The sequence below is a fragment of the Camelus bactrianus genome, chromosome 35 (genome assembly GCF_048773025.1).
Source record: "Camelus bactrianus isolate YW-2024 breed Bactrian camel chromosome 35, ASM4877302v1, whole genome shotgun sequence".
In the NCBI taxonomy this organism is placed as follows: domain Eukaryota; kingdom Metazoa; phylum Chordata; class Mammalia; order Artiodactyla; family Camelidae; genus Camelus; species Camelus bactrianus.
This window is the reverse complement of record NC_133573.1, coordinates 19,252,575-19,264,685: the sequence shown is the minus strand read 5'-3', so window position 1 is coordinate 19,264,685 and position 12,111 is coordinate 19,252,575. Positions and strand designations below refer to the sequence as shown.

General features: G+C 36.6%; 1 protein-coding gene across 3 annotated transcripts in view; it reads right to left on the bottom strand.

Annotated features, from left to right (window-relative positions):
- Nucleotides 1-2,195: 2,195 nt before the first annotated feature.
- Nucleotides 2,196-12,111, bottom strand: part of ENKUR (enkurin, TRPC channel interacting protein) — a 20,729-nt gene continuing 10,813 nt past the window's right edge. The window contains exon 5 of one of the 3 annotated variants that reach the window (XM_045505013.2): nucleotides 2,196-6,312. In XM_045505013.2, coding sequence (XP_045360969.1) covers nucleotides 6,139-6,312 — 174 coding nt within the window. In that variant the 3' untranslated portion in view covers nucleotides 2,196-6,138. The remainder of the gene's footprint in view (nucleotides 6,313-12,111) is intronic. The other 2 variants (XM_010967957.3, XM_010967958.3) reach the window with 2 other exon arrangements.

Below are 12,111 nucleotides of genomic sequence, written 5' to 3'. Positions count from 1 at the left end.
GGGCTGATGAGAGCTGATGCATCATTGGCTCTGGATCCTCTGACAGCGTTCTGCATTCTGCTCAGCCTAGAGACCAAACTTTTGCTTAAACTAAGTTGAAAATAGTCATACAGTTTCATGGTGAGGGACCATTCAAACTGGAAGGAGGGTGGGACAGAATCCAGTTCAGTCTGTTTTGCTGATGGAACTACAGTTGAGGGACAATAAATGATTTCCCAAAGGTCAGATAACTAACTGTCACAGTCAGACCGGCTGTTTTTTTCACCATAGCACATCTCAGCAGGAAGAAACCAACCCTCCAGAAAAATTACCTTGCTCTTTTAGTCCTTTATATGTGTTAGTCTCCAACTTGGAGCAACCAGTGTTTATGAATAAATCACCTTCTGTGAAATTAGATTGCCCTCTTAAGAGTGCATTATAATATTAACCAGCATTGGCTTCCTTAACTGCTGAAACATGTCCTTGAGCTGTTGAAAAGTTTCCTTCACTTTGTACGTCAAATTGTGTTCACACGGACTGTATTAATGGGCACGTTAAGCTAAGTCACATGCTAATTTTGTGATATCGACCAATGAGATTAACATATCTAGAGAGATGAAAAGATTTCAATTTGAAGACTTTGGACTGCAAATATAAAACAGGGACAGTTGACCTGTATCCTGCTCAGAGCAGGGGAGAGGAAGGCTTGGCCAGGGTGTTGAGAAATTCATTTCCATTGTGAAATTTCTATCTTAGGGAATAGGTGCTCCTTTCTTGAATTTTCTTGGCTTCCTGGTTTTCTTCTGACCTCTTGGACCACTCAGTCTCTCATCTCCTTGCTCTTTCCAGCTCTCCCATCTGACTTGTAAATGCAGAAGTTGCTGAGAGGTCATTCGTCTTTTCACTCAATACTTTGTCCCAAGGTGATCTCATTCACACTGTTGAATTTTGAGATTTATCACTCTACTTCAGATCACTTTTCTGACTCAAAATATCTATCTGAATTTCCAACTAGATGTCCCAAGATTATCATATATACATGTTAAAAGTTATATTCTTCATCTCTTCATCATAACCTCCTCCAGTCTGCTCCTCCTTCAGATTTTTCCAATTCAGAAAATGGCAACTCCACTGCCCAGCTGCTCAAATCAGAAATGTGTTTTCGTCCTTGAAACCTCTCTCTTCTTCCCCTTTCAACCCACCACCAAGTTACATTTTTACTTCTTAAGTATTTCTGGAAGCCAACAGCTCCTCTTTGTCTTCACTACCACAGTCTTGGTCTATGCCACTATCTTTACCTGGAGGACTATGATAGTCTCCTAAATGGTCTCCCCGCATTCACTCGTTCTTCCACCTCAATCCATGTAGGAAGTGATCATTTAAAAATATTTTTGCATCGTGCCACCTCTCTGCTTAAAGCACATCAGCGGCCCCTGCTTCCCTCTGCATCTTCACCTTGCACTTCCTCCCTTTTCTAAGTACACTCCAGCCCCAGAGGCTGCCTTCCTCTTATGGGCTGAGGGTTTCCTGCCCCAGATCCTTTACACATTTTATTCTCTCTGGTTGGATTCTTTTTCCCTCCACAATATTTCTCTTCCCCATCACTCATTCTTTAGTCTATTTTTAAATGTCAGATCCTCAGAAATGCATCCTCCTAACTATAAAATATGATTTAGGACTCCCTTGATATTCCCCTGCAAAATAGTCCCCCCCCTTTTTCTTTCAAATCACTGATTTCAATTTCTAATTAAAAATGCATTTGTGTGATTATTTGTTTTCCAACATAGTTACTTTGTTCTCTCTTCTGCCCAGCAACCAGAACAGTTTCTGGCATGTGGTAGACGGTTAGAATTTGCTGAATGACAATGAATGAGTTATGTTAGCTGAAGAGATTTTCATAATCTAAATTACTTTTTTTTTTTTTACTCTTTTCTAGCCAAGATATTCTTTTGATTACCATTTTTCTTCCCACATAGCTTGATATCTAGGAGAGAATGCACTGATCATTTGAGAGATATCTCTTAGGTTAAAAAGTAATGTTCACAACAGCTTTTCATGATAGAAACACACACACATGCACACAAAAACCAAAACTAGGAATAGAAGGAACTTAACATAATAACAGCTATATATTAAAAACCTACAGTGAACATCATGGTGAAAGATCAAAAGCTTTTCCCCTAAGATCAGGAAAGAGGCAGGGGTGCTTGCTTTTACCACTTCTATTCAACACAGTACTAAAAGTTCGAGTCAGAGTAATTAGGCAAGAAAAAGACATAAAGGCATCCAAATCAGAAATGAAAAAGTAAAAATATCTGCAGATTATTCACTATTCCATGTAGGAAACTCTAAAGATTTCATACACAAAAATCTGTTAAGAATTAATAAATGAACTCAGTAAAGTAACAAAGATATAAGGTCAACACACAAAAATCAATTGTATTTCAATAAGCTATGAACAATCTAAAAAGGAAATTACAAAAACAATTCCCTTTAAAATAGCATCAAATATACATAAAAATAAACTTAACCAAGGAAGTTAAAGACTTGTATAGTGAAAATTACAAAACATTGCTGAAAGGAATGAAAGAAGACAAAAATAGATGGAAACACAGCCCACATTCATGAATTGGAAGACTTAACATAGTCAAAATGTCAATATCACTTAAACCAATCTACAGATTCAATGCAATCACTATCAAAATCCCAATGACCTTTTCTGCAGAAATAGAACCCATGCTAAATTCACGTGATCTCAAGGGACTCTGAATAGCCAAAATGATCTTGACAAAGAAGAACAAAATTGGAGGATTCAACACGTTCTGATTTTAAAACTTACTACCAACTGAAAGTAATAAAAACAGTGTGGTACTGGCATAAAACAGACATGCTGACCAATGGAATAGAATAGACAGCCCAGAAATAAGCCCTCACATGTATGGTCAAATTATTTTAGACAAGAATTCCGAGACCACTCAATGGGGAAAGGACAGTCTTTTTAACAAATGGTGCTGGGAAAACTGGATATCCGCATACGAAAGAATGAAGTTGGACCCCTACCTAACATCACATACAATCATCAAAATGGATCAAAGACCTAAATGTAAGACATGAAACAATAAAACTCTTAGGAAAAAACAGGACAAAACCTTTACAACATTGGACTTGGCATTGATTTTTTTGGATATGACACCAATGGCACAGATAACAAAAGGAAAACTAGACACACTGAACTTCATGAAAACTGAAAAGTTTTGTACATTGAAAGACAATATCAGTAAATAAAAAGGCAACTCATAGAGTAAAATATTTGCAAGTCCTATATCTGATAAGGGATTAATATAAAGAATATATAGAAAACTCCTAAAACTCAACAACAACAAAAACCAAACACCACAATTAAAAAATTGACAAAGGACTTGACTAGACATTTCTCCACAGAAGATACACAAATGACTAATAAGCACAAGAAAAGATACTTAGCATCACTAATCAGTAGGGAAATGCAAATCAAAACTAAAACGAGGTATCACCTCACACCTATTATTACATGCTACTATCAAAAAACAGAAACGAGTGTTGACAAGGGTGTGGAGAAATTGGGCGTCTTCTACATCATTGATGGGGATGTAAAATAATATAGCTGCTGTGTTAGAGAGAATGATACTTCCTCAAAACCTTAAAAATAGAATTACCACATGGCCTAGCAAATCTACTTTTGCCTATATACCCAAAAGAATCAAAAGCAGGGTCTTGAAGAGATCTTTGTACCACCTATATTTATAGTAGCATTATTCATGGCAGCTAAGACATGGAAGCAATCCAAGTGACCATGAACAGAAGAATGGATAAGCAAAATGTGGTATATACATACAATGGAGTATTACTCAGCCTTAAAAAGGAAGGAAATTCTGCGAAGTGCTACAACATGAATAAACCTTGAGGACATGATGCTAAGTGACATAAGCCAGTCAAAAAAGATATATACTGCATGATTCCACTTATATGTGGTATTTATAGTTGTCAAAACCTTAGAAACAAAGTAGAATAGTGGTTCCCAAGGGCTGGGGGGAGGGGAAAATGGGGAGTTGTATAATGGGTATAGAGTTTCAGTTTTACAAGATGAAAATAGTTATGGAGATGGATGATGGTGATGGTCATTCAACATTATAAATGTATTTAATACCACTGAACTATACACTTAAAAATCTCTGTGTCTTTTAATTCATCCTGTCAAGACAGAACATCTGATCAGTCACCTGAGTCAAGTGTCTGTGCCTCCTCTTACTGGTAGGATGATCCAGTGTGTGTGTGTGTGTGTGTGTGTGTGTGTGTGTGTGTGTGTGTGTATGGGGGGGTATGCTGCACTGGAGGTTTTCAAGGTTGGGATCCCAGGGTAGGGAGAACCTTCCCAGGAAGAATGGATGGAAAGTTTCCCTAGGAAGCCTGTGAGTGAGAAAGACAGTAAGTCTATCTACTACAGAATTGTGGGCCATGAAGAAAAGTCTATACTCTTTAGTAGACATTTACAGAAAGCAAGAGAAAAACCATCTGTTAAAAACACAAAGTTATCATTTTAACATTTAAGGCAATTCTCATTCATGACTCCAAAACATAACCACTGTAAGGCTGAAGCAATTAGAATATTTTTTGCATTGCTACTGATTTTGAATTATTTAAAACTTAGTATGTGTGGGAATTATCTTAGAAAGAAAACACTTAACTTAAACATTTATCCTTAACTGTGGCAGAGGAGGCTGGCTGTACCAGCAGAGCCACTGGATAGAAGGAGACGAAGTCCCTGAGTGACAGCATGGAAGAGCGTACACTCCCACCCTCATTCACAGTGCATGTGATATAGATGGGAAATTTATCTTTTTTTTAATCAGACAACTAAAATTTGGAGGTAGTTTGTTAAAGCAACTAGTGTTACTTAGAAAATGCAAGTGGAAATGATGTGCACCTGTCTAGGCCTGGCCATGCCACCCCTCAACTCTGCAGAGAAGGGAGCTTACCCAACCCTGGAGTCTGGGGCCCTGAGTGACTGAGTGGAATAGGGATCCTGTGGGTCTCTTCACAGCACAGTCCTGCTATGGGAGCCAGAACTGAGTTTCTAGTGTGCTTTAGTAAACAGACATTTTGGGGTTTCTTGTTACAGCTCTTCATCTTCCCTCAGTAGCAACCAACCATTCTGGATAAGTGAGAATTTCTTATATACAGTATTGCTCTGATATTTTATAGTTTCATATATTTTACCAAGTTTCTCTAAAAATTTCACAAGAGAATCTTTTCCTTCTTGGTTACTTATAGGTTTATTTATTTTGGGTTGAAGACAGCTCTACTTGCATAAACTTACTGCTTAAGAAATTATGTAACATTAAAAATAGAAACATCAGAATTCACAAAATAGAGAAAACCAAAAAGGAAAAGTAAGATCCTATTTTAGTGAAATACATATAATAAATTATGGAATAAGGCACTGAGAGTAGCCAAGTTTTTAAAAGCTGGATGTCAGGAAAGAAGCTCTTCTCTTTATCCTCAATGAATGCATTTGCTAAGCTGTCTCCTTGACTTTATGTTAGCTTCTTAATTTTTCTTCTTCCAAATGTAAGCCTCTCAGCCTATATAACATTATGGATATTGAAAACATTTATAGGTGTAAATAGCTGAAAATGACACAGGCCACCAGAGAATATATGTGATTTGTAGCTCTCTGAGACAATATGCAGAAAACACTTCAGAAGTAGTAAAAAAGCTTACAGCACTATTTCTCATTCAAAATGTTAGTTTTGAATGTTATGTTTATTGTATTATTCAGTGTAGAAAGAAACGTGAATTTCTGAGTACTGACTTTTTCAGGGCCTAGAAATTAGTGTTTATCTGAAATAAGTACACAATAACAATTAATTATGCTATAGAGCTGGAATACCTAACATCAAACTTTAACTGGGTTATACATGGAAACCCAGACACTGGTAAAAAAAAATTTTTTTTCTCTGTTAGTAAATAATCCATTTATTCTTTAAACTTTGCCTAAGCCATTTCAGTAAAGACTATTTTCATACTCCCCATAGCATTTTCTGCTTTGAATACTTATGGTTTCATTTTTTTCTGTGTTTTTTCTACGTTGAAATGACTATGTTTTTAAAAAATCCACTATTACTTATTAGCAATATAAATGATTTTGTGCTTTTCAAAGACACCAATGTCATGTTCCAGTTGCTTCATTTCTTCTTCCAGCTTCTGCTTGCGGATCTTCTTTGATATGGAGTCGATGAAGACCGAGAGGGACTGGAATTCTTTGTGCACCTCTTCCCATTTCTTTTTCAGCCCCTGTAAATGGTAAAGGAGGTGTTACATCCCAAAGTAAAAGGCAAGAGTAGAGTGAATCGCAAAGAAAACTGTGCTGGTGAGGAAAAATGTAAACAGGTAGAGAAAACTGACAAAGATAACTAAAAAATGATAAGTGTTTATCAAATTCTTGGCCACAGTAACAAAAAATACTGTACAGAGGCCAAACCCTGTCCTTGACTGTGTGCTCAATTCCCATTGGGGGTGTTTATTTTCTTTGTTTTTAATGTTACTGCACTTGTTTTTACCATCAAATATGCATATACGGAGTTATGAGGAGTATGAAACTAAGCTCATAGCAAATGCTTTGGTAAAAACAACTTAGAATTGATATCCCCAAGCCCAAAAAAATTTATGAACAGCAAATTATTTCTTATAAGAGTTTTTAGGTTTTTTTTTTATTTAGACAAAAAAAAAAAATCCTCATTCTTCAATAGAGAAATCATATCACAACACTTGATTCTGACTTACATGGCCATCTTTTCTTATATCTGCCTAAATGAAGTTGCACAAAATGCCAAAATTCAATTTAACAAAAGATGACCTTTTATGTGTTTGCAATCTTAGAAAGAACTCTTCCTCCATATAGTTAAGGAATCTGTACTTTCTATTAGTTTATTTTAGAAATGATTGAAATGTCATTACATTCAACACATATGCTAATTCAATAATGTAATTAATGTTTTATGTTCTCAGAAACCAACAAATTCAAACTTAGGATCTCTTAGGAGCAATAAAGGTTATTTCCATCTCTGCATAGTTATCATTTCTTATCACAATGGCACTAGAGGCCCCACTGACAAAATGGTCTTAAACTAATTGAACTCATGCAATGAAATTTTATTAAGTAATGCTTTCTATTATTCACTATAGATCCTCAAATCATTTTATTTACACAAAAATTAAAAGTAAAACTGAACATAGAATTTAAAACATTGTCTTGAAATTATGATCCCTGACACACAGATGGAAAAGAGCTCCCACACAAATGCAAACCAAAGGAAAGCTGGAGTAGCTATACTTATATAAGAGAAAGTTGACCTTAAAACAAAGACTGTAATAAGAGACAACAGGCATTACATAATGATAAAGGAGTCAATACAACAAGAGGATATAACATTTGTAAACATTTATGTACCCAACGTAGAAGCACCTGAATATACAAAGTAAATATTAACAGATTTTATAGAAGAAATAGACAGCAATACAATAATAGCAGGGGCTTTTAATACCCCACTTAATATCAATGGATAAATAGTATAGTCAGAAAATCAGCAAGGAAACACTGATTTTAAATGATAGGTTAAATCATATGGACTTCATAGATTTATACAAAACTTTCCATCCAAAAGCAGCAAATACACATTCTTCTTAAGTATACATGGAACATTCTACAGGACAGATCATAGATAAGGTCACAATTCAAGACTTAATACATTATAGAGGACTGAAATCATATCAAATATCTTTTCTGACCACAATAGTTTGAAACTAGAAATCAATTATTTGAAGAAAATTAGAAGATTCACAAATATGTGAAGATTAAACAATATGCTACTAAACAAACAATGAGTCAAAGAAGAAATAAAAAGAGAAATTTAAAAAATACCTTGAATCTCACAAAAATGGAAGTATGACAACATGGAAATATAACATACCAAAATTTATGAAATGCAGCAAAAACAGTTCTAAAATGGAAGTTCACAGTGGATAAATGCCTACCTCAAGAAACAAGAAAAATCTCAAACAACCTAACTTTAAACCTCTAGGACCAGAAAGAAAAGAACAAACAAAGCCCAAAGTTAGTAGAAAGAAGGAAATAACAAAGATTAGAGCATAAATAAATGAAATAGAAACTAAAAAGACAATAGAACAGATGAATAAAATAATAGCTGGTTCTTTGAAAGGATAAACAAAATTAATAAAGCTCTAGCTAGATTCACAAAGAAAAAAAGAGAGGACTCAAATAAAATCAGAAATGAAAGAGGAGATATTATAAAGGATACCACAGAAATACAAAGAATAATGAAGACCACTATGAACAATTACATGCCAACATATCGGACAACTTAGAAGAAATGAGTAAATTCCTAGAAACATACAACCTACTAAGACAATCATGAAAAATGAGAAAACATAAACAGTCCAATAATGAGTTAAGAGATTGAAGCAGTAATCAAAAATCTCCCAAGTCCAGGACCAGATAGTGAATCCTACCAAACATCCAAAGAATTATTACCAATCTTTCTTAAACTCTTCCAAAAATAGAAAAGAAGGGAACTCTTTCATACTCATTTTACAAGGACAGCATTATCCTATATCAAAACTGGACAAGGATGCCACAAGAAAAGAAAATCACAAGCCAATTATCTCTGGAACATAGATGCAAAAATCCTCAACAAATTATTAGCAAACTGAATTCAACAGTACATTAAAAGGACCATACACAGGCATACTTTGGAGATATTTCAGGTTTGGTTCCAGATCACTGCAATAAACTGAATATCCTAATAAAGTCAGTCACATGAATTTTTAGTTTCCCACTGCTACATAAGTTATATTTACCCTATACTGTAGTCTATTAAATGTACAATAATACCATTATGTCTAATAAAATAAATACCTTAATAAAAATATTTCATTGCTAAAATATGTTAACCATCATCTAGTTGTGCAGGATTGCCACAAATCTTCCATATGTAAAAACCTCAATATCTGGAAGCACAATAAAATGAAGTGCAATAAATCGAGGTATATCTGCACCATAATCAAGAGGGACTTATTCCAGGAATGCAAGGCTGGTTCAAGTATCTGCAAATCAGTCAATGTGATACACCACATTAATAAAATAAAGGATAAAAACCATATGATCACCTCAACTGATGCAGAAAAAGCATGACAAAATTCAACCTCCATTTATAATCAGAACTCTCAACAAAGTGCATATAGAGGGAACATACCTCAACATAATAAAAGACCAAACATATATGACAAGCCCACAGCTACTATCATACTCAACAATGAAAAGATGAAAGCTTTTCCTCTAAGATCACAACCAAAGATGTCCACTCTCACCACTTTCATTAACATAATATTGGAAGTCCTAGCCAGAGTACAGGAGTGGAATCATTTAAAACTACTGATTAAAAAAAAGAGAAAGAAAGAAAATATGTTCCTTGAAAATCATGGCCACAGATTTAGATTTATGAGCATATTAGAAGTGTCCTATATAATATCTTCATAATGAGCCCTAGTACAAATTTAGTCTCGTAGAAACTTTTTGGGGACAAGATAGCTTCAGTGATTTATTTCCATGCTCAGGTAAAAAAGATGACAAAATTGGGCACACTTTATAGGAAAACGGGTTGAGAGAAAAGGTCACAAATGTTGAACTCTTCCTAAGTGAGATTAGGATTTGGGAAAGGGGAAAAGACAGAAGGGAAAGCATCTTTTAAATTTTAAAAAGAGGGGAATGAATTAACACAGTTCTTGATATTGTATGAGAAGTATTCCAAAAAGAAATCCTCAAAAGAATTCTATTTTTCCATAGCCTTTCATTATGAAATGGGGTATATGTTTCCACAGCGCTCCATAGGAGTGCCTATTGCAGAAAAGAAATCTATGTTATTTAGACACTTTGAAATATCAAAGGTTTTTCACAGCTCGTTGGGTGATATTTCCCTATTACTTGTGGTCATAGCAGCTACACATTTTGCAGTCTTTCTTTTTAAAGAATACTTTGCTTTATCTTCCAGTGTGTACAGTAATATTTGGATCAAAGTCAACAGCTAGGGATGGGAACTAAATGCGATTCATATTTCGTATTATATTGAAATAGCCTCTTTTCTGTTTTTAAGAGGGTTTTTTTTTTTTTGGTAATTCCATCTTAAAAAATGTTTTATCCACTGCAGCAATAGAGATTTTCCCATATTTTTATTTCTTAATTTTTCTCTCTTTTAGTTTGGCACCGAAATAATACTGCTAATTTTGGAAAAGTTTCACACAGGGAGAAGCAGTCATAAAATAAGTAAGAAGTGCCTTCAGTTTCAGGCTCCTTCTGTCTCCACCCCACCCCATCCATTCTGCACCTTCTTGTCCTGCCCTATGACTGGGGTGTGGTGGGATGCGGTGTTAATTCCTGTGGGCTGCTCCTCCCTCAGCACTTTTGCCCTCCAGCCTCTCCCTGAGTTCAGCCAAGGAAGGCACTGGTGGGAGAAGAGACCGCGAGCTTGGGGCCTTTCTTTCCCCCTCACTTGACATGACCTGGACATGGTCAGCTCTTCCGTTTGTGACTACAATGCCTATCAGGGCCCCTCTTCCAGGCTCCAGCTCTCACCCGGCTCTGGTAATGCTGTTTCTTCCTCTGCCCTTCAGCCTAGGGTGGTGGTGATTCCCACCGCCCCTAGTCCTGGTGCCTCAGTGTTCCTTGTTGGTTCCCTTAGCCCAGCTTCACTTCTGTAAATAGTTCCTCCATAAATTCTCTTCAGAATCCCAGCCCAGGTTGCCTTCCACTTCCTGCTGGATCCATAGCAGACAGAGCTTCCGTCTGTCACCTCCTATGCACGTGTGTATAATGCGGTGGGAAAACACTGGCCTGGGAATTGGTTGATGTGAGTTTTAGTCCCTCTTCAGCTACCTGATAATTTTGTGACCAGAGCAAAGGTAAACCAAACTGCAAGTTCACTGACAGTAAGGACCACATTTGCTTTGCTCACAGTAGTATCTCCCAGGCTGGGTACAATGCCCAGAACATAGAAGATGTTCAGTAGATGAATGGACAGATGAAGGAACAAATAAGCCCACTTAATACGGTTGCATTTTATATCCTCATCTATGAAATGAGAAGTTTGGCATCATTAGACCAAAAGATCCTTTCCATAATAATGAGATTGTTATTTCATGAAGAATGAGCAGAATGTGTCCTCCTCGGGGACATGTAACCATGCTGTCATATAACTATATGCAGCTCTTAACCAGGGAGGGGAGCAGGGTTCAGGGCTTGTCAGGAGCATAGCTAGTGGCTGTTACCATGGCAGCTACATGACCTGGCTAACAAGGCATCCAAGGGAGGGTTAGCTATTGTCCATCAACGTGGATGCAAAGGAACTCTGTAAGTGACCATGTTAGGAAGCTGAGACCTGCTTACTCACCTCAGCCAAGAAGGTGCAGGGTGGAAGAGCCTTTTTCTTCTGGGGGAAGTTCTTCCTCTCTTTATTTTTCAGCATTATTTTAGATATAAAAACCTGGCTTTCACAAAAGCATGTCTATTTTAAGAATGGCAGAATCCAAATGAGAGAGGGGGAGGGAGAGAGGAAGAGAGGGAACCAAAGAGCAGTGCTCTTCCTGCAAGGGACATACTGTCCCACCTGCACATCTGCCAGCCTTCTTGCCTGCCTGTCTTCCTTTCTTCTTTCCAGCATACCATTATGAAACACCTGTGTTTATACCAGGCACTGGGTTAGGCACTGGGGAGACTGATAACAACAAAGAGACACAATCCTTGCCCTCAGGCCACTCCTGCTGTCTGGGAAACCCTCTTACTCTGCAGCTTAAGGCCCAGCTAAAGACCTACCTACATCCTGCAGTGAATGTTCATGCCTTGCAACCTGGTAAAACATATGATCTGTACTCACACAGACTCCTACCTCTATATGTACACATATACACAGCATCTCTCATCAATTAAATTACAACATTATCCATACTAGAAATTTTATCTTATGCCCCTTGGGGCTCAGCATGATACTCTGCAGAACAGGCATTTAATAAATGTCTACTGAT